The sequence below is a fragment of the Sorex fumeus genome, unplaced genomic scaffold (genome assembly GCF_029834395.1).
Source record: "Sorex fumeus unplaced genomic scaffold, SorFum_2.1 ptg000122l, whole genome shotgun sequence".
NCBI classification, from domain to species: Eukaryota; Metazoa; Chordata; class Mammalia; order Eulipotyphla; family Soricidae; genus Sorex; species Sorex fumeus.
The window spans coordinates 54272562-54295530 of NW_026606179.1; the positions used below are offsets into that span (position 1 = coordinate 54272562).

At 52.3% G+C, this 22969-nt stretch overlaps 1 protein-coding gene across 1 annotated transcript in view; it reads left to right on the forward strand.

Annotated features, from left to right (window-relative positions):
* HYDIN (HYDIN axonemal central pair apparatus protein) overlaps positions 1–22969 on the forward strand; it is a 281658-nt gene that overhangs the window by 242869 nt on the left and 15820 nt on the right. The window contains exons 60-77 of the mRNA XM_056137053.1: positions 99–334; positions 1528–1679; positions 1771–1960; positions 2414–2516; positions 2687–2962; positions 3501–3643; positions 4092–4310; positions 8847–9007; positions 11737–11834; positions 12493–12700; positions 13659–13871; positions 14472–14610; positions 15607–15772; positions 17470–17617; positions 18148–18355; positions 18864–19085; positions 21070–21239; positions 22744–22942. Coding sequence (XP_055993028.1) covers positions 99–334; positions 1528–1679; positions 1771–1960; positions 2414–2516; positions 2687–2962; positions 3501–3643; positions 4092–4310; positions 8847–9007; positions 11737–11834; positions 12493–12700; positions 13659–13871; positions 14472–14610; positions 15607–15772; positions 17470–17617; positions 18148–18355; positions 18864–19085; positions 21070–21239; positions 22744–22942 — 3251 coding nt within the window. The remainder of the gene's footprint in view (positions 1–98; positions 335–1527; positions 1680–1770; positions 1961–2413; positions 2517–2686; positions 2963–3500; positions 3644–4091; positions 4311–8846; positions 9008–11736; positions 11835–12492; positions 12701–13658; positions 13872–14471; positions 14611–15606; positions 15773–17469; positions 17618–18147; positions 18356–18863; positions 19086–21069; positions 21240–22743; positions 22943–22969) is intronic.

The window sequence follows — 22969 nt, forward strand, 5'->3', positions numbered from 1 at the left end:
GGCCCCCAGCAGCAACGTCTGGAGACAGAGTCAAAGGATAACAAGGCGTCCTGTGACCCACACACACACATACCTCCTCTCTGCCGCCCGCCCTCCAGCCTTCGTGACTGACGACTATAGGCTGATATTCGAGGAGCACCAGGTGTGCCAGAGCGCCAGCCTGAGCAACACCCTTCAGACCACGGACAGCGGCGGCGTGTTCGTGGAGGATGAGAACCGCTTCCTCTTCAGCAGCGTGCTCGTGGGCCACCAGGCCAAGGCGCGCTTCAAGATCATCAACCCGGGCAAGATCGCCTGCGACGTCAGCGTCAACGTCAAGCCCGTGTCCTCCAAGGTGAGGGGCCCGGGGTGGCCAGGACTCCGGGTCTGCTGGAAGTTGGGGCGCAAAGGGTTGCGGGGTGGTTTCCCTCCTGGCACATGCCAAAGAGTCCCTATCAGACACCTCACGGGGGACAAGGCCGTGGGCAGCAGCCAGCTGCCACAGGGTGCACACCCATCCTATCAGGGGACGTGAGAGGACGGTCAGGTTAGATGCAAAGTGAAACATGCACCTTTATTTTGACCTAGCTGTGCCTATTTGCCGAAATCATCTCATTTCCCCCTCCCAAGTCTGTGCCCTCAGACTCACTATTGTGCTCCCCAGTTTGCACTGAGAGAAACTGAGGTTTCGAAAGGCTGCACGCTTTCCCCCATGGTGCTGGAGCCCAAGTGTAGGGCGAGGGTGGGTGCCAGCTTCATACCCCCCACAGGCCTCAGGGCACACCTCAGCTCCCAGCATGGAGCGCCCCTCACGTAGCAGGGGGAGGGGGGAAGGTTCAGAGCAGTCATACGCTCCACGGAGGCAGGCTCAGCCCAGCCTCACTGCCCTGTTTGCAGGTAGCACCTCTGCCCGGGGTGGACAGCACTGTGTGTGGCTGGGGATGACGGAAACAGGCCCGGCCCTGTGTGACCCCAGCCTGAACGGGGCACCGTGAGGGTTGCGGGTGCCGCATCAGCACCTCGGCTTTAGTGCAGTGGGAAGCTGCCGAGTGAATGCCATCGGGGGGGAGGGGCATCCCTCCAAGACCAGACCCAGGTCCCTGCAGCCCTAAGTCCCCCCAAACATGGTCACTCGGTGGGGCAGCCAAGTGGGCGAAAAGGAGGACAGCGGCGCTCTGGCTGTTGCTGGGGCGGACACCCAGGCGAGAGGGGCAGGGGATGGAGCTGCCAGCAGCCCAGAGAGCCTGAGCGCCTCACGGTTGCCTCGCACCCTGTTCACTCCCTAGTCTGGCTTCCAGCTCGGCTCCATATGTGGTGGGGAGAGACAGTATGGCCGAAATCTAGTTTAGTCAAAGATGGCAAGGGCCGCCTAGTCCAGGGCTGACCAGTCCCCCCTCAGAGCAAGGCCTGGCTGTCGGGCCGCTCCTTCCAGGGACGAGGCCACGCGGGCCAGAGAATGTGACTAGTGCAGAGCTCAGGGACGGGGCATCCCCACCAGGGGCCCTGGCATGAGCCGTTGCCCCACCAGCCCCTGTTCCCCTGTTCCAGATCTTTGCTCGCATCACCGACATCTTTGACGTGGAGCCCAACAAGATCTGCGTGCCCAGCCGCTCGTCCGCCTTCGCCACCGTGTCCTTCACCCCACAGGCCCTGCAGACCTACCAGTGCATCTTTGAAGTGACCGTGGAAGGCCTGTCCAGGTACTGACCCCCCCAAACGCCCCCCCCCGGGGCCACCCGCACCACCAGCCCCACCCCGGGCTGACTGGTCCCCGTGTGTCTTTCTCCTCAGCAACCTCACTAAGAACCGCAACCTCTCCTTCGACATTGTGGGCGAGGGGACCCTCCCACGCGTGACCGTGGTGCGGCCAATCCTCCACGACCAGTTCGGGAACCCCCTGCTTCTCTTTAAGAGGCTTCTGATCGGCCGGTCCCAGACGCTGCCCATCCAGCTCAAGAACACGGGCACCATTGAGGCCCAGGTAGGCCCCAGATGGGTCAGGAGCCCTCTGTCCTGCCAGCTCTGCTGGGGTGGGGGCGGGGGGCATCCGGCTTTGAGACAAGTCACATGAGAGGCCCAAAGTCACTGATGCTCTCTGGATCCCAGCCCCTCACCTGGATAACAAGAGTTGAGCTCAATTTTGCTTTCCTCTTTGCTCTAATCTTTTGGACGGAGAGGTGGGGCCACCCTAGTGGTACCCAGGGGCCCCTCCTAGTGATGCTTGGCCAATGTACTGGGTACCATGTGCGGGTTCTCCGGTGCCAGGGAGCCCCTATCCAGTGTGGAAGTACTGGGGCCACCCTCTCCCTGACCCCTCTTAGATCTCCCTCTTAATGAGAAATGAAAAAAAAAAAAGAATAATAATAAAAGAGGCCCAGGAGCCGTCCTTGAGGACAGGACACTCAGACACTCAGTCCATCTTCCCTTCTGCCAGCTGCACATTGACCTGAGGGACCCACTGGGCATCTACTCCCTGAAGGGGAAGCCCACGACCACCTACAACTACCTCACAGAGGATAACAAGCCCCAGGCCGTAGGTGAGTGGGTGCACTTCAGGTCCCAGACCTAACCTCCGCTCCCTGAGCTGGACCCACGCGTGGGTTTGCCACCACGGCACCTCCCCATGCTTCAGTGGCTTTCCCCAGAGTCTTGATGTTTGTGGGTGACACAACTCACTCTCCAGCACATCTTCTATCTTCTTTGGCAGCTAAGAAAGCTCACACAGCCTCCCTAGTGATTCATCCTGGAGAGACAGCTGAGTTTGACGTCCTTTTACAGTCCCAGAAGGTTGGGAGAATGACTGGCGAAGTGCATTTGTCTGTGGTCCACAACCAGTATGAGGAGACCATCATTCACCTGGTGGGAGAGGGCTATGAGGATGACATCACTTTGGACAATATTCATGGGCTGGTGACTTCTACCAGCCAGGAGAGTGATATCTCTCTGAGCATAGAGGAAATTACCAAGGAAGAACTGGTGGCAGGTGGGAGAAGCAGCAGGGATGGGTGGGTGGGTGGATGGATAGGTCATGAATGGATAATGGATGGATGGAAGGATGGATGATAGATAGATTATGAATGGATGATGGGTGGATCATGAATGGGTGATGAATGAATGGATCATGAATGGATGATGGATGGATGGATGGATGGATGGATGGATGGATGGATGGATGGATGGATGATTATGACAGATGATGGATGGATGGATGGATGGATGGGTGGGTGGATGGATGGATGGATGGATGGATGATTATGAACAGATGATGGATGGATGGATGGATAGATGGATGGACCATGGATGGATAATGCATGGACATGAACGGATGGTGGATGGATAAATGAGTGGACAGATAGATAAGTAGATTCCCCTAGGAATAAAAACTTACTGTTCAGGGATCACAAGTTTTTTCAACATCACCTCCTAAGGCAAGAGGAGTTACCCAAGGGTGACACTTCTTCCTCAGGAGAGCCTCCCTGGGAGGGCTGGAAGGACTCCCTGGCCTTCTCTTTCCATCCTAGCTGCCATGATAGAGCACATCCAGTTCGGAGACTGTCATGTTGGATACTGCTATACTCTGAGCTTCACTCTCACCAACCACAGCAAAGTGAATGTGATACGGTTCGAATGGCCTGTTTTAATTACAGTTTCTTTCTCCCCACAGGCAAGTGAAAGCTACTCCCTCTTTCTTGGATTCCCTTCACCCTAAATTAATCCCAATTTGTTGTCCATTTCATCCCAGGAATGTGTGGGGTAGATGGATGGATGTCAGGCTAGGAGAGCCAGGAGCCAGCCCTCACTCATTCCTGGTCCCAGGGACCATGAGTCACACCCCTCTGGTCAGGGCACAGAGAACGAGGACACCAAGATGGCTAGCAGGTTGCTGATGAAGGGGTGGGGGCCCACGGAGCTCTGTGTGGACCAAGACATGCTAGAAGCAAGTCATTTTTGTTAACCATGAATGATTAGATTCCTAAGAACCTCATTTAAGACATTTCATATTTATAGCTGAAGAGCGTAGGTGATAGCCCCTCTTTAGAATATCTGCCTTTGGTACCAGGAAACCCCAAGACTGAGCTCCCCAGAATGCTAACATCAGGCTCTTCCCCCAGATTGGCCACCTCCATCCAGGGTGTGCCAAGGACATCATGGTGACCCTGAATGCAGACATACCCATCTCCCTGAAGAAGATGGGGATCAAGTGCAAGCTCTCTAAGATTGTGTTCCAGCTTCCCACAGACCAGGTCCCTGACTGGGATGACCGGATGCACACGGTCAAGTGGGTGGACATGCCCCGCACCACACCCGGAGTCTTCACCACCAAACGCAAAGTGAGTTCAGGGTCGCCGTTTCCCTCTGCCACAGGAAAAGGAGGAAGTCCCCATTCCACTTGACCTTGGTCCCCAGTGGCACACCCCGATGTCCAGGCCTGCTGCCCGCCTTGTGCCCCGTGACAGCCACCACACGCCTTCTTGGCAGAGCTTTAGCTTCAGTATCCGGGCTTGCCCCTTTCCAGAACGTCCAGAACATCCTCACTGGCTGCTGGAAACTGCCCGTTTCCGTTTCCAATAGATGTCCCAGAGTCGGTCAGTTCCAATTGTCCAGGCCCACATGTTCCACACATGCCATCCCCTGCCTTCCTTACTTGGTGTCTTTTAAGGAGCGTAATAAGCAGACATGAGCCCACACCCAGCACAGACCCGGTGGGTTATATGTGTGTTTCTCACACATTCCCTGCCCTCCCTCGAACTGCTCTTAGGAATCTGATTTGCTCGTTCCCTGAACATATGGCTTTTGCTTTTTCTTTGTCTGTGCTTCTAAAGTCATACTGTTTAATTGTAGCTCTTAACTTTTGTTTTTTGTTTGGGGCCACACCAGAGATGCTTGGGACTCACTGCTGGACATGCACTCAGGGATCACTGCTGGTGGGCTCAGGGGACCCTGTGGGGTGCCGGGGGTCAAACCTGGGTCGGCCACATGTAAGGCTAGCTCCCTACCTTCTGTACTCTCATGCTGGCCCTTAATCATTTTTTATATAATTTATTTATTTATTGAATCACTATGGGAAAAGTTACAGAGCTTTCAGGTTTAGGTCTCAGTCATGTAAATATCAAACACATTTCCCTTTACCAATACTTATTTTTAACTGCGAACCCCAATAGAACCCCACTTCCCACCCCTCCCAATTCCTGTGAGGCAGATGAGTTCTAGTTAACACTCTATGTACTTTGACTAGATTCATTGTTTCGATAAAAGATGCACCATTATTATTTAGAGTTTACGACCCCCCCCCCCCCAAAATCAGACATGCTGAAAAAGCGTTGTGAAATGATTTGCTTTCTACAGCTGGGTTTTAAGAATTAAACGATGTCGCGCGGCCACTATTGCGGCCGCGCGGTTTTGGATTTCTGCTATTTTACTTATTAACCCTGGAAGTATTTCTATTAAAAGTTAGATAGTTAAGAGATTGGTTTCTGTGCTCTGGAGTCGTGGCCGTGCCGGAGAGCCGCTCGTGGGGGGCAACTGGTGACCTCGGTAGGGCGTGAAGGACGGACCAAAACGCCCCCCTTAATCATTTTTTAAAAGATTATTTGTATGTGATCATCCACATTGTCGCTTCAGTTTTAGATCTCCCACTTCACTGCTACATAAAATCCCACAATAATATTTTCATTCTTCTCTGGGAAATTATTTGGAGTGACGCTGCTATGAACAAGGCTCCGGTGAGCATCATCATCCCTGTCACATGCTGAGTCACAGAATATGTTCACGGTGAACTCGCCAAGATATTGCCCACATGGTTTTAGAAAGTGGCTATACCACCATATACTCCTGCTAGCTGAGATATCTTACCGACTCACGTTTTCTCTCACTCTGGCATTGTCACACTTCCTGCGTCACATCACTTAAGAGTGTGACCTGACTTCCAGTTCTCTGCTCAAGCTGAATCGATTGCTAAAGAATTCTCAGTCCTTCGCGTTCTCCCTGCCATGAATGTCTTATGCTTATTTTTCAGTTGTGCTCTTGTCCTTTGTATGAATTGTTTTATTTTTGATAAGCTTTTATATTTCTATTCTTTTTCTGGGGCCAGAGTGATAGCGTAGTGGGTAGGGCATTTGCCTTGCACGTGGCCAATCCGGGTTCGATTTCTCTGCCCCTGTAGGAGAGCCCGGCAAGCTACCAAGAGTATCTCGCTCACACATCAAAGCCTGGCAAGCTACCCATGACATATTGATATGCCAAAAACAGTAACAACAAGACTCACAATGGACACATTACTGGTGCCCACTCGAGCAAATCAATGAACAACGGGAGGACAGTGCTACAGTACGGTGCTATTCTTTTTCTGAAGATATCTTCATCAAATTTACTTACTTTTTCACACCTTTAAGTGTGAGCCCAAAAAAGTTCTTAATTTTTGTTATATTTATTCACTTTTTATATTGATTACCTTTATATTTTATTTTAAAACCCTTCCCTACTAAGGAAGAAAGCTTTTTTATGCTTAAGAGTTTTGCTTTTCATATCTAAAACCCTGTTTCACTGGATTTTATATATGATGCAAGACAAGGAGTCAATTCCTGTTCCCACTACAACAGCAAATCTTGCCAAATTCCTCTTCATATCACCTTCTGTTTTCTAGACGTCTGCCATAGTTCTCCTTGTCATCTAAGTTTTTTACACACTTAAAGTATTTCTTGTTTGTACTCGGTGCCATTGCCAATTTGTCTGTCACTGTGACAGTTTCCTACTGCCTTAATGTCCTTTTCAATACTTGAATTTGTTTGTTTCAATACTGTGCCCCCCTCTCCCCACCACCTTGTAAACCTCAGCATTGTCGCCAGTGCCCATCCATCTTCCTATTTTATTTTGTCTGTTTGCTGATTTTATATCCTTATGTTGCATACATGGGCAGAGTTATCCAAGACTTGTCTTTTCTTTCTGAACTTGGCTCACTTTACCTAATTCCCTCCAGAGAATTTTGTCATGGCAAAGTTGCATCTTTTATGTAGCTAAATAACTTTGCATTATAGAAATGTAACACATTGTCTTTGTCCAATCATCAGTGGTACAAACTTCAGTTGATTTAATAATTTGCTTTTATAAATATTGCTGCAGTGAACATTGGGATAAGAGACTGGAGAGAGAACACAACAGGTGAGACACATGCCTTGCGCACAGCTGACCCGGGTTCAGTCCCCAGCACCAAGCCCTGAGTATAGAACAAGAGTAAAGCCTTGAGATTTACTCTCAGTCTTTGGTCTCAAAGCCAAGCAAAAAAAAAAAAACAAAACCATTGTGGTGGATGGAATTTTTATTGTTTTGTGACGCTTTGTGTCTGTGTGTGTATCTGTGTCTCTGTGTGTGTTTAATGTTTTAGTATTCTTCAGGTAGATCTCAAAAGTAAACTCCACGCTGCCTCAATTTCTGTAACTTTATAACTAGCCTCGGGGCTAGAACAATAATACAGTGGGTAGGGCATTTGCCTTGCACGCGGCCGACCCGGGTACAATCCCTGGCATCCCATATGGTCCCCTGAGCACCACCAGAGATAATCTCTGAGTACAGAGCCAGGAGCAACCCCTGAGTATTGCTGGGTGGACCCAAAAAGCAGAACAAAAACATTACTAGCCTTGAGAGCTCCAAGGGAAGTCTCTCTTCCATACTAGAAGATTCGGATTTGAAGATGCTTGGATTTGAAGTATCTTAACCCCCTTTTGCCTGGGATGGGGAGGTGGCTGGTGCAGGGGACTATTGTTTGGGAATCCACTTATCAAATACCATGAAATCCCTGATGGAAATTGGATTGGAATTGGATGTAACACTGCCATTTCAGGAAGAACCAGCAAGGCTGTCATATTAATTTGTTCTATGTATTATTTTTAAATCTTCTTTAGGTTTTGGGTTTTTTTTTTAATTACCGACCCGAGTTCAATTCCTCTGTCCCTCTTGGAGAGCCCGGCAAGCTACCAAGAGTATCTAGCCCACCCGGCAAAGCCTGGCAAGCTCCCCATGACGTATTTGATATTGCCAAATACAGTAACAGCAAGTCTCACAATGTTACTGGGCCCGCTCAAGCAAATCGATGAACAACGGGAGGACAGTGACAATGACAGTGTCTTTAATAGGGTTAAGACTGGACTTTTTTTGTACTTGAATCAATTTTATTAAATTATTTTTTCTGTGAATTGGCTCTTCAACATTTTCCTATATATTTTCATAAAATTGCCTTGATTTGGGAGTCCACTCTCAATGCAGTGCTCAGGAGGTCCTCCCAGCAGTTGTGGGCCCAGAGATGGAACTTGGAGTTTCCCATATGCAGACAGAGCCTGCTTGCCTGCCTTTGAGCCACCCCTCAGCCCACATTCACAACTTTATTCGTTTGGTTTGGCTTGGGGCCACACCTGCTGGTGCTCAGAGCTTACCCCTGGCTCTACATTCAGGGAGCCTGGTGGGCTCAGGGGGACCATATGGGGTGCCAGGAAACCTGTAAGGCAAGCACCTTCCATGCTGTGGGATCACTCCAGCCTCTTCACAACTTTAAAAACAAAACAAAACAAAAAATCTCAAATAAACAGTTTTAGCTCTCTTGGTCCTCTCTGTGATTTGCTTTTCTGCTTCTCTCATGTCTGTTCATATCTTGGTCACTTTCTTTTTCACTTCTGTCCAACCCCAAATCTTTCCTTCACAGTCCTAAAACTCAGCAATTTCTTGTTTGGTTCCTTTCCTTCCCACTGACAAGCTATTTTCGGTTTGCCTGGGCCTTTTGTTCTGGAGCTTGTAAGTTGGTGTTTGATTTGCACCGTGTCCCCCCAGGACCCCTGGGAGGAGACTGTGTGACTGAGGACGTGCTGCCCTGCTTACAGGTGGTGGAGACAGACCCTGAGCCTGCCCACAGCGTCATTGAGGAAAACCACCAAGACCTGTACGTCCAGATCAGTGCCAACGTGAGCTATGCTCAGTACACCTTCCCAAAGCACGACGTGCACTTCAAAGAAACTCTGGTTTACCAGACCCGCATCTTTGAGTGAGTCCCCAGGGGCCCCCATTCGGAAAGGGAACACTCTCATGATTCTCATCTCTGCTCCTTCGCCAAATATTTCCTCGCGGTCTCTGTCCACATAAGCCCACCCCATCTGGGGCCAGAGTGTCACTCAGACTTTGCAAAGTTCTCCTAGGGAGAAGCCCGAGAACTAGCCAATAGCTCAGCTGCATCCACTGAGACGGGCCTTGCAGCCATTCACACTTTATGGCCACCCCCACCCTCACGCCCAGCCAGGGAGACAGCTCAGGGAACAGCACTCTGGTAGAGAAGGGCTCCCCGGGACCAGCAGACGCCAGTGCTTCTCCTAGTCCAGCTGCCAGTACCCCTGCAGGTAACATGTGTCCCTCCTCAGTCAGGGAACCCCAAAGCCACACCTTCCCTTCAGGGGATCTACCTTCCTAACCACTACCAATTACCAATCCCATTGGGTCACTTTCACCATAAACCCCGTCGCCTAAAATGTCACCAACAGCTCCTGTTCCCAGGAGAGTAGCCAGGAAGTTCATTCAAAATCAGTGTCATCCTTGAGGAAAGGAAGGGCACCACGTCCTGCACCAGGCCCCTCCTGCAGTGGGCGCTGGGGACTTGTCTGCAGGATGAGGGGAAACCGGCCCCCGAGGGGAAGGCTACCGGCATGGTGGGCACAGCTGAACCAGAGGGACTTCAGGGTTGGTCTGCTGAGGAAGTTGGAAATAAAGACCTTGAGGTAGAAAGAGCAACATGTACACAGACACATGGAGGGCCGAGATTTGGAACAGCTCTTTGGGAAAAAAAAAAAAAGGCTAAAAAGGAAAAGAAAAGAAAAAGAAAAGAAAATTCAAGTGGCTGGAGTGACAGCACAGCAGGTAGGGTGTTTGCCTTGCACGTGGCCGACCTGGGTTTGATTCCCAGCATCCCATATGGTTCCCCGAACACTGCCAGGAGTAATTCCTGAGTGCTGAGCCAGGAGAAACCCCTGTGCATCGCCGGGTGTGACCCAAAAGGAAAAAAAAAAAAAAAGGAAAAGAAAAGAAAATTCAAACCACTGATGTTTCTGCTTCGTAAAAATTCACCAGTGACTTTTCAGTTCATCTTGCATTTTCTGCACATTGAGTGTGCTCGGGGCTTCTCCTGGCTGATACTCAGGACTCGCTCCTGGCAGTGCCCAAGGGGATCATGCAGTGCAGTGGCTGGGCCGGAAGCTGCAGAGTCTGATTAAAAACTAAAAGGCAGCCTCTCTGGAAAGAAAGATGGCGGCCACATGGGAGCCTTGTGGAGAGCAGGTCTGAGCCGGGGGTGGGGGCGCGCCTGAAACCTCACGGGACAGGGGGCGTTCCGGCCCGTCCTTCACGCCCTACCGAGGTCACCAGTTGCCCCCCACAAGCGGCTCTCCGGCATGGCCATGACTCCAGAGCACAGAAACCAATCTCTTAATTATCCGACTCTCAGTAGAAATACTTCCAGGGTTAATAAGTAAAATAGCAGAAATCCAAAACCAACATTTAATTCTTGAACCCAGCTGTAGAAAGCAAATCATTTCACAATGCTTTTTCAGCATGGCTGATTTCGGGGGGGGGGGGGGGGTAAATAATAATGGTGCAACTTTTATCGAAACAATGAAGCTAGTCAAACCAATCGTTCATTGAACGATCGGTTTGAGGCTATTCATGTTCCCGGAGCGAACAGATGCCATTGGGCTACACTAGCACGCGACAGGGACAAATGGAGACGTTACTGGCGCCCGCTCGAGCAAATCGACGACTAACGGGAAGTTAAGTGATTAAGTGATTAAGTGAAGCTAGTCAAAGTAAAAAAAAAAAAAACTAGAAGTCAGCAGGCAGGGCACGAGAGCTGCTCACAGCCACCCTGGCCAGGGCAGCTAGACAGGCGCACACCATTTCCACGCGGTGGCACAGTCAGAGTGCGGGCCTGCAGGGGCGCTGTCTCCACGCCTCCCTGGCAGTGAGGGGCTGAGTTGGGGGAGTCCCTGCTGTGGGCACCACAGAGTGCACAGAGCCCTGCCCTTGGCCTGCCCACTCTGACCGGAGCCAAGAACTCTTTCTAGAAACATCCGCTGTGCCAAATGTCTGCTGTGCCTCTGAGAGTTTTCCGCTTCCTGTGAATTGTCCAGCGGGGCAAGACCAGAGCGCCTCATGGCTCAGTCTGTGTCTCAGCCCTGTGAAAGGATCTCAGCCTTGGTCAGAGGGTCTCCGGCCCCAGGGATACCTGGGAAAGCTGTTGGATGGGGGCATCTGGAGAACACGTGCCTGCCCAAGGTAGGGACCCCTGTGAAAGTGACTGCTTCCTGCTGGTGGGAATTCTCAGAGTCACTGAGAGACACTCTGGCTGCTCGCTGTGCTACTGTGGTAGGCTCAAGGACTGGGTCAGACATTCAGACACTTGGGCTTTGCAGGGCTCTGCACGTATGTGCTGTGTTTGGATGTATTCATAAGTGTGTGGTTTCGAATAAGATCAACTGCAACTCACCTTTAGGATCAGAGAGACGGCGGAAGGGGCCAAGAGCTCATGCTCTGCATGCCGGAGGCCTGGCTTCAGTCCCCAGCACTGCACGGTTCTCTCAGCACGTGCGGGTGTGCCCCCCAAAAAAAATAATAAAGCAAGTGAGGTTACCTTTTAGAGGACTGTTTCAGGAAGAAACTGATGGGGGATGTGGGGCACCGGGCGACCGTGTCCCCTGCAACACACCTCAGAGCCGTCTCCTCTCTTGGCAGGATGGAACTGACCAACTCTGGGACTATTCAGCTGGAATTCAGCTGGACCTGTGAGGAGGCCGGGAGGGTCGTCAGCTTTGCAACGCCCGAAGGCCAAGGTAAAGAGGGTTCCCTCAGACCAGGGCGGAGTCCCCACTTAGTTCCTGGAGGAGCCAGCTCCACGCCAGGGCCCAAGTGGCTCAGGGGACACAGAGCCCAGGAGGCTGCAAGAGATGGGAGCTGACTGTCACAGGCCACAGGCCACAGGCCACTCCTCCCAGGACCTGGTGAAAGCCCCAGACACAACCCCTGCCCCCACTCCAGGAAATGCAGAAATGAGTCAGATCTGCAGAGGCTGCCTCTGAGGCCCTGCCGAGCCCCAAGACTGGGCAGCGACATTCCAGGCAGCAGAGCCCTTTGCAAGTTCACCCTCGTGCCTGCACCCACACCCTAAAGCCCCCCAATGGTGAAACCCAACTTTAAGATGATCCCCCCCACCCACCCAGAATGGTGTTCCAGACCGTTATCCTGAGGCCCAGGACCCACCTGGTCAGTAGCACTGACACCTCACCCACCGCCGGGAAGCGTATTTTCATACGTTGGTAGAGGTGGTCCAGGAGCCACCCCTGAGCACAGCCTGGGTCCTCAGAGGTGGTCAGGCCCGGCTCCTTTATGGCCAGTCAAGCCTGGCTGCCCAGAGAGGGGGGCGCCCCCTCCACCCTGACGCCCCCTCTCTGACACGTTGTAAGACACTTCTCTGCTTCTGTCCACCAGCAGAGTCCACTCAGAAGCTCCAGCTGAGCCAGGGCACACTGCACACGGCCAGTACCGTGGACAGCACCACGGACCACTGGCCAGAAACTTCCGTGCCCCCCTTCTCTGTGGAGCCCTCCTCCGGCGTGTTGCCTGTGGGCAAGACGCAGAAGCTCTTCGTGAAGTTCTCTCCTCTGGAGGTCGGAGACTTTGAGTGCAATCTCTACTGCCAGTAAGGAGCCGTGCTTCCCAGGATGAGACTGGCCACCGGGGTGGCTACAGGGAGAGCCTCATCTCTTGTACTCTTCGTCATCCCTCTAGATCCTTCCCCACCCACGGCACCCTCCATGGCATAGCACAGGGAACTGGGGCGCACTGCCTCATGTCTTGCTGTTTTTCCTTCTGAGACTGGGTTTCCATTCTCGTGAAATGCCACCAACAGGCCCCTGGTAGAGTTATTTCAGAGAGTGATGAGGGTATTCCAGCGAGGGTCTTGGATGGTGCTGGCACACGGCAACCACGTGGACCAGAGGCGGCAGGAGAGTGGGGAGGAGGATGGTCCCCAGTAGGCCAGGAACAGGGAGGGCCCAATCCAGTGAGGGAAAAGCCCGTCCAATCTCTTCCTGTGACCAAAGTCGCCGAAAGGGACTCCTCCAAAGACATCCCTCCTTCCAGAGGAGTTTGCTGGACCACAGCTGTGGGTGGCTGAGGTCTGTGGGGGCACCGGGGCCTCGTGGATCCCCACCACCACAGTTCAGGGACCCCTACCCCAGTGTGGGCTGACCACTCACATCCTCTGCACTCTCTCCCAGGAGCCCAGCACCCTCTTTCATTTGTTCAGGGATTTCTGGACCACCCTTCATATCTCACTGGTAGAAACCCAGAGGGTTCCTCTCTGCTCCTTTTCCAGCTGGGACATCTCCCTGCCTCTGATGAGCAGAGGAGGAACTAGGGGACTGCCTGTCCACGCAGTGCCCGTGCAAGCACTCATGCCCGGCACTGGGTTCACCACACCCACCAGGTACCATGTGCTGGGCAAGGCTGGGATGCTGCTGGCAACCAAGACAGTGGCAGCCCCTGCCCTGTGAGGCTCAGCTCTGGGCAATCTCCCACTGTCTCTAGCCAACTCAAGAGCAGCCACAGGTAGGCGTGTCCATGGGACAGTCAACGAGCAGAACCTTCTCCCTCAGGATTTCCAACCTGTCTCCAGGGGAGCAAGGCCCCGTTGTGACGGCGAGGGGGCGGAGCTGCATGCCCTACTGCCATTTTGATCTGAAGGACTCTGACTACATCAGCGGGCACCGGCGCGATGCAGACCTCCGCGGCCCCGGTGGTGGGTCCCTAGACCCTGCCACGCGGGTGATTGAGTTCACCAGCTTGGGCATCGGAGGGAAGAATCTGCAGTGAGTGGCACAGGGCAGCCCTGGTTGAGTGTCCACTTGGGTCCTCTCAAAGAGGAGGAACTCAGAGACCTGAGAAGCAAGACTTGGCTTCCTGGGGTGGCTCCATGAAGAAGGGGGTTCTGTCTCTAGTTTTGATTCAGAGTCTGGGTGGGCTATGGGGGTGACACAACACCTGGGCCAGAGAGACAAAGAGCAGGTAAGGTGCTTTGCTTGCATGTACCCAACCTGGGCTCAGTCCCCAGCACCACATTTGGTTTCCTGAGCCCCACCGGGAGTAATTCCAGGGTGCAGAGCCAGGAGCAAGCCCTGAACATCACTGAGAGTTATCCAAAAACAAACAAAACCAAAACACAGGCCCCTGGCCTCCACCTTAGCCTCTGAGAGTCCTGGCAGGCACATAGAACCTTACTGTTACTGCTCTTCCAGCCATCCGTTGGACCCACGTGAGATCAGCTTTGGTTTTTACAGTCAGGAAGTTCCTAGTGCAGTTTTGGGGCCCAGAAAGGGGACCCTGCAAGAGGGGGAGGGTGAGTCCCACAAGAGTCTCCCCCGGTTCTCCCCACCCCCACCGCTTGGCTCTCTCTCCTTCCCCTTGTTCAGGAGCTTTACCATCCTGAACCCAACCAGTAGCACCTACTCCTTCTCCTGGGTCTCGGAAGAGACAGAGAGTCTCCAGAACCTTCCGGTCTTCACCTGCCTCACTGAGAAGGGCATCGTTTACCCAGAGAAGAAGGCCGAGGTGTGTGTGGATGAGGAGCCGGGGACTGGGGTCAGCCATTCCTGCCCTCTCTGAAGAATCAGAGTCAGGGAGAGGAGCTGGAAGCTGTAGCCACCAACAGTCCTTCTCAACTGGCCGCCTGTATGTCAGGGGACTAGAAGGAGTTAAGGAAAACTGAGATGACTGGAGCAGGGAAGGACAGTGGGCCGCCCAGGCAGTGACATGAAGTTGAGAGTTGTTTTTGTCTAGGGGACTGACCAATAAAAGGATGCAGAGGGGTTTTCCCTTGGTAAGCCCAGAAAAGCAAATCAGAAAAGCATAATCATGTCCTACTGCTTAGTCCAGTGCATGCGCCAGGGCCCGGCCTCAGGAGAGGAGCAGGCTGGCCAGAGCACATGCACAGGCCACATGTCCCCCCAAGTTCTGCAGAGAAGCCCAGTGGCAGGAATGAGGTTAGGAAGCAGAAAGGTCACCCACTTGAAGGTGGTGGGCCCAGGGGACCGAGTAAGGAAGGGGGCTCAAACATCCAGCCCCACACAGACAGGCAAGCCCATAGTTGCCTGTCTGTCAGGGATTTTCAGAAAATTCTAGAATTTCCCCTTTTTCATGAGTCTGTCCATCTTACCATGCCTTCCAAAGATGGTCACCGTGGGCAGTGGCTGGGGTGAGGTAGATGCCCTCCCAAGAAGGCAGCCCTGGGCAAAGCAAACAGACTGATAGTAGTCGGCTGGGAATGCGGAGGGGAGAAGGTTCTGTTGGATTGTCCCACTCACTTGCCCGTCAACAGCTGCTCTTGAGTTGGTGGAGATAATCAAAGATGGCCCAGAGCTGAGCCCCTCGGGCATACGCTGCCGCCATCTTGGTCACCAGCAGCAGCCCAGTGCCTCGCCCAGTAGATGGTACCTGGTAGCCATGGTGAAAAGTGCCAGAAATTCTCCAATAAATGGAAGAGGCTGCCGGGTTCCTGGGGGAAAGGCCGACAAGCTCTGACCCCACCACTCCAATCTGTCTCCACAGATCATCTTCCAGTTCACACCGACCCATCTGGACATCACGGAAGCCTTCTGGACCTTCTTAATCCCCGAACACAACATCTCCGTCCCGTTCCTGCTGGTCGGCAAAGCTTCCGACCCGCTCCTCAACTTGAGCAAGGCCCACATCAACTTCAGCAGCCTCCTCATCGGTAGGTACCATGTGGGTGGCTGCGGGCGGCAGCATTGGGCAGGGCTTGGTCCATCCAGCCACACACTTCCAAGGCCCGTTTCCTTGCATCTCTTCTGCAACCCACCAGCCGCAGGACACTTGCCTCCCAGTCTCACTCACCCGCTGTCTTCTTGCCCCATACACACACATGGAGGGGAGTCTGGGTCCCTCTCTACAGAGGCCATCTCTAGCCGGGTTCATTCCCGAGTACCCAGTCCACCTCTCACTACAGAGGCTGTCTCTGCACAGGCTGGGCTGGCCGGGTTCATTCCTGAGTGTACAGTCCACCCCTCCTTCCAGGGTCCCCGGACTCTGTGCCATGTGGGTTTACTTCTGGGTCCATGCCTTGGCTCAGGGTTCTCTGCTGCCCTTTCCCGCAGGTCTCCTGTTTAACAAACCTCTAAAGCCAGTTCGGTTCAAATCAGGGATTGGGAAGGAAACCTCCTTCTCCATCTCCATTATTATTGTCTACTGAGAGAATTCAGCAAATAGAATTTTACAAAATCAAATAACAGATACAAACTGTACCACTGTCATCCTATTGTTTGTCGATTGCCTCGAGCAGGCCCCAGTAATGTCTCCTTCATCCTAGCCCCGAGATTTTAAAAAGTGCCACATTCAAGGCACTTTCAGGGTCAGGAGAATAAGACCCATCATTGTTACTGGTTTTTGGCATATTGAATATACCACGGGGAGTTTGCCAGACTCTGCTGTGTGGGCAAGATACTTTTGGTAGCCTGCCAGGTTCTCCAGAGTAAGAACTAGACAATAAGATGTCTATTGTCTGGTTCTAGCATTCACAGCCGCACGCTTCCGGGAGCAGGGTTTTATAGTCTCTGGATCTTGGCCGTCGATGGGCAGTTGGTGGGTGTAATGCCTATATACTGGAAGATGGGGGATCTGAATGGAGGAGGCCCCAGTCCCAATCCGAGCAGGCTTGGAGATCTATGCCCCGGGTCCCGCACACCTGGCTTCCTTTGCCAGTTCCTTCATGCGTGAGGCTCATCCGAACATGTGGAGAGTGATCTTAAGCATGGCTATGGCTGGAACTGGAGGTCTTCAGCTGCTGGGGCTCTGTCCGGGGTGGGGAGGGAAACTCAACCCACCCTCCTCCAAGGGGCCCTGGTGAGGATAGCCAGGCGCGGAGGCAGGAGACTGCGCTGTTCTCTTCCGGGAGAAGGGTTTTATAGTCTCTGGGTCTTGGCCGTTGATGGGATTACACGGTGCCGGGTGCAGTTGGTGGGTGTAACGCCTACATACTGGAAGATGAGAATCTGGATGGGGGAGGCCCCCGTCCCAATCCGAGCAGGCTTGGGGTACAAACATTGGTGGAGAAAGGCGGGGGGGGGGGGGGGGGTCGGGGGAGAGGGCGAGGAAAAGAGAGAGAGAGAGCAAGATCCCTCTCATTCCACTGTTGCTAGTGACTTTAAGCACCAAGAAACCTCACTAGACTCCAGAGCAAAGCAAAGCCAGCAGCTGGAATCATCATGTAGGCATGAAGCAATTGTTTCCTTAACAATAAGTTCCTAGAAACAGACCTTCCCCCACAAAGAACTCCTGTTCAGTACTAACAAGACCTGTGCAGAGCTGAGCAGAAAAATCTCAGGGCTGACCAGAAGGAACCCATAAATAAGCTCTCGGGACTCCCTGCCTGACCCCAGCGGCATCCCCCCGCAGGCAGGGAAGCCAGGGAGAAGGTGAGGATCATCAATCAGGAGGACCAGGGCTTCTATTTTGCCTTCGTGGACAACTCTCGGTACTCGGAGGGACACAGCAACTGCCTGATCGTGTCCCCCATGGAAGGCTGGATTCCCCCAAAGTCCAGGTAGAGAAAAAAGAAGGAGGGCAGGGGCAGAAGTGGTCATGGGGACCATGGTGGAGGTGGGCGGGCACCCTAGTGGTGGGCATGGTGCTGGAATTTTTATATATGAAACTGTACCAAGATCAGTTTTGTTGACCCCATTGCCTAAATTAAAGTGTCAAGATAAACAAATTTTAATCAAATAAAAAGGACAGCATGGCAAAAATCCCTGTGCCCCATTCGCAAAGCTTATTCCCACTCTCCAGCTTAAATAATTACAGTTCCATAGCTGTCCCTCCTTCCTCCCTTGCATTCACTTACCTAGTGAACTGGGGAGTGCTGAGAATCTCAGCCCTGCCTTAGTCTTCCCTCTCTTGGCACTCCTTCCCTGAAGCCTGCTGCATCGGTCCCTCCTTGAGGGGCTGGGCTGGCCCAGGAGGTCTAGAAAAGGTGTCGTCATTGGGCATTTCGGGGCCTTCCCAGGGCGTATCTGCCCCCCATACCAGGTCGGCATCTGCTGCCCCTCCACTCTCTTCCCCCCCCCCCCCAACCAGGATCCCCATTGATATTTTCTTCACACCAAAGCTGGAAGGAGAAGTGAACTTTAATCTGATCTGCAACGTGAAGAAGAAAGTCAACCCTCTGACCTTGAATGTGAAGGCCGAGGGCTATGCCATGAATGCAGAGGTCAAATTCAAGGACAAATCTGGCACCAGCAACGTCCTGACTCCCGCCCAGACCAACACGGTCAACCTGTATGAGGTGAGAGCTTGCCAGGGTCGGCCTCGCGCTCTTGGCCTAGCCCAGACAGGCCAGACGAGCAAACATTTGTTTGCCTCTGACTCAGAGAGGACAACAAGGCACAAACAGGCCACCTGCAGCTCCATTCTGAACGCACAGAGCTGGGACGTTTGGGTTTTCATTTTCAGGGTGTGGAGAGACTGTGGGGAAGGGGAGGAACGTTTGCAGTTAAAGGTCCAGGAAGGATGTTTGCCTGCTGGTGGAGAGCTGAGCAGTAAACACCATCGTGCTCTTCAGGTGGGGTTGGGTGATCCAAATACTTAGCAACTCTAGTTAGAATATCCAGCCACATGAAGCTAAAGGGGACTTCGACCTACCAGGTCAGCATCGTTGGCCATCCTTATCTCCCCAAAACTATTTTTGCCCCAACATGTTACAGGTCCTGAGCCCCAAGGAGGAAACCTTGGTTTGCCATTGTTGGTTCCTCCGCCCATTCATGCCCCTTACCTCCCTGTCCTTGATACCTCAGGTGGAGCTGAATGAGTCCGTCCAGTATGAATTCAGCTTCCTCAACATGGGGAAGTTCAGCTTCAGCTACCAGGCAGAGCTGAGTGGCCCTAAAACTCTGCTGCAGTACTTGGAGTTTGCCCCGGTAGACGGCAGCGTGGATGCAGGCCAGAGCATGACTGCAACCCTGTTCTTCAGGCCACAGAAGAAGTGTGTCCTCAAGAACCTGGAACTCAGACTCAAGGTGAGAACTTTGTCTGGCAGGTAGCGCAGGTCACTGCAGAGAGCATCCGCCGGGAACACCTCATCATGTATGTGCCTCGTCTTCTCTCCCGTGCCATATCCTCCAAAAAATGCTGGCGCTGAGGGAGGTCTGTGGCCACTAGTGTGGAGGCCTCGTCTGTGGGGTCAGAGGAACAGTTGCAGGAGTTAAGGTCGTTTGCCTTGCACTCAGCCAACCCCTACTCTGTCCTCCTTCACTCAGCTGGAATAGCCCCAAGCACCACTGAGTGTGGCCCCAACACCACCAAATAAGCACTGTAGCACTATCCTCCCGTTGTTCTTCAATTTGCTCGAACAGGCACCAGATACGTCTCCACTGTGAGACTTTTTACTGTTTTTGGCATATCGAATATGTCACAGTTAGCTTGCCAGGCTTTGCCGACACCACCAAATAAAAAATAAAAATAAAATAAGGCCTTGGGCCAGAGCAATAGCATAACTGGTAGGCTGTTTGCCTTGTATGCGGCCGACCCATGTTCAATCCCCGGCATCCCATATGGTCCCCCAGCACCGCCAGGAGTAATTCCTGAGTAAAGAGCCAGGAGTAATCCCTGAGCATCGCTGGATGAGACCCAAAAATACAATTAATTAATTAATTAATTAAGGCCTCATCCATGGTTGAGAGGCCTGGTGGTAAGTCTCGGTTCAAATGCATGAACAATGCATGGGCTAGAATATCTTATAATCATTTTTTTAATAAAAGAGATGAACTGGAAGGAGTGAAGGGAAGACAGAGAAAATACATACATTTTCTAAGATAAATTACTGAATGAAAAACCAAGAAATCAAGATGTTAGCCAGAATGATAGAGAAAGATCTTGATAAACCTGCTCTTCTACCCCAAGAATACTAAGGGAAACTAGTACAAATTCTCTCTCTCTCTCTCTCTCTCTCTCTCTCTCTCTCTCTCTCTCTTTCTCTCTTTAAGAACTTCTGCAATTAACCCACAACTCCCAATAGCTCTGGGAGCATTTATTCATGAGAATGGGAACGAGGCTGGCTCTGGGACATGGGACCTGCAGTATCTGTCAGCAGTGTCTCTGCCAGAAAACGTAGAGTGACACCAAGCCAGGCAGGGTCAGGGGACCCACTGCTGGCATGGCTATATTGTATTATTTTAATCTCCCAGTTTCCATTTTAAAAACCATGAGGTGGAGCTGAAGCTGTATTCCAGCAGGTAGGGTGCTTGCTTTGCAACGTGGCCACCCCATATGGTTCCCCAAGGACAGAGCCAAGAATAAGCCCTGACTACCACCAGATGGGGTCCAAAAGCTTAAAATAGAAAAATAACGTCAAAAAATGAAAAAATGAAAACCATAAGACATGAGGAAAGAAACGAGACTGTGTTAGCACAGACAGCCAATGGGAACCAGCCCCAATAAAGCTCAGCTGTTGGACGGACTTGACGGAGACTCGGAGCAAAGGAAAGCAGCCACGAACACGAAGGCGGAGCCGTGTGTCTCTCTCCCTGTCTGTATCTCGTTCTGCAGCTTAGTCCAAGGGTTTGAGTCTTGTTGGTTCAGTCTGCTCCCTTGCTCGGCTTCCCTTGTTCCCTCAGTTCCCACTGAACAAGACCATCCAATATTCACATTTCTTCTTCCAGTTTGTGTCAGTTACATAACCCCCTCTGGCTCTATGATGCCTTCAGTTCCTTGGCTAAGTCTATTTCCTTGCGCCTGGAGACTGTGTCTCTTTGTCCATCCTTTGTTGTTGTTGTTGTTTTCTTTTTGGGTCACACCCAGCGATGCACAGGGCTTACTCCTGGCTCTTCACTCAGGAATTACTCCTGGCAGTGCTTGGGGGACCATATGGGATGCTGGGAATCGAACCCCAATCGGTCACATGCAAGGCAAACGCCCTACCCGCTGTGCTATCGCTCCAGCCCCTGTCCATCCTTTGTTGTTCTTTTACTCACGCAGCCCCACCCCGTGTTCCCCCCCCCACAGATCAGCCATGGGCCGACATTTGTGTGTAGCATCATAGGCTCTGTTGTGATCCCCGCCGTGCATTTCTCCTTCACCAGCTACAACTTTGGCAACTGCTTCATCTACCAGGCAGGCATGCCCCCCTACAAACAAAGCCTGATTATCTCCAACAAGGATGAAAACGCCATGAGGTAAGCAGGTTTCCCCCAAGCTGCCAGATGGTTCTCCAGTAACGTGTGAGTCCTGGAGACCCCACACAGGTGATGTGTTGCCAACACAGAAAAGAGAGATTCTGTGGAGAAGCCAAGCGCAGGTGGGCTGGAATCCCCAGTAGCCCCTGCCCCATTGCTAACGCAGACCTGGCCACAGGCTAACCATTGAGCACCTTCCCACACCAGATGACCCTATGAGGACACTGAGGTTTGGAGAGTTCAAAAGTGAATTTCTTGGGCTGGCACTTTTGCAATGAGGCCATTGGTCTATACTGCACCTAAGCGCAGTCTCTGCACATCCCTGTATAGAATGTTCCAGTCAGGGATTCTGGGCTCTATTCCAGCTGATGCAACAGAATCTTTGGACGCTGTTCCAGAGCACTGTTGCCCCCTAGGTCAGCATCTGGAGATCGAGGCTGGGAGATGACTTCACAGCGGGAGTGCAGGCTTTGCATGCAGGGGCCCCATGTTCAGTCACAGCGTCACATGGAGCCCAGGAGTGACCCCACTCTCCCCCAAATAAAGGAATCTCAGCACTTTGTTTTGTGTTTAGAATGTTATTCAGTTACACTGGCCCTAAAAGGCAGCACACAGTGATGGGGGAGCTCTGGGGCACCCAAGGTATGGCTAGTACTACTGAAGAAATCATTTGATTTGATTTGATTTGATTTGATTAAATAATTATCACCTATGTGAATTATTAGACATATTATTACCATATTAGACAACCCAGGTCTGGGTTCAGATCCTAGTTCTTCCCTCCCTTTGAGACCTCGGCACATTGGTAAAAATCTCTGCCTGTGTCCTGTGTGAAGCGGAAGACAAGAGTCCCTCCCAGTAGAACTCCAGGGAGTTACTATCCAGCAGGTATTGGAGAGAGGGGTGACTTCTTGCCCACAGCAAGTAGGGTATACTTGATCTCTGGAAATTCCTAGTTGAGCATTAATATTGATAATAACAACGACAACTCTATGGAATATGTCCTCTGGCTCCTCGTGACTGTTGTCTATGTCATCTCATTTTCTCCTCCCAACAGCCTAAAATGTCAGTTCTCACCACTCTTGTCTTGCGGTCCTGAAGCCAGAGGTCCAAGGGGGTGTGTTCAGTAACTGACACGTCACCCGACTGTTAGTGACAGAGCCCAGATCCCAACTCCAGAGCACGCCCTACCCTCCACACTGCTTTGCCAGCCAGTTGCCTGGAGAAACCTTCCTCCTCGTGACGGTGGATCCAACCCCAAGCCACATTATCCCAAGAGAAAAGTCAGATGCGGGAAAGTGAGCTGAGGGCCGATCCAGGAAGTGCCCAGCAGAGGGGACGAAGCTAAGGTCCCTTCCTGCACTTAAATTCTGAGGTCCAAGTCCAGCAGAGCAGGAGGCTTCTCGGGCCCAGCTCACAGAGCCCCTGACTGTCTGTCTGTCTGTCCGTCTTTCCGCCAGTCTGCCTTTCAGAGCGTAGAAACCTTCTCTTGGTTTTCCCCCAGCATCGACTGCTTGTATACCAACACCAGCTACCTTGAGGTGAACTTCCACAGGGACGTGATCAAGCCAGGCAAGTCACTAGAGATCCCCATCACCTTCTACCCACGCGAGAGCATCGCTTACCGGGAGACCCTCCCCTTTGAGATCAACGGGCTCTCCCAGCAGCTCGTGGAGATCAGAGGGAGTGGAACCGAACTGAAGGTGAGGCATCAGGGTCCCCCGAACCAA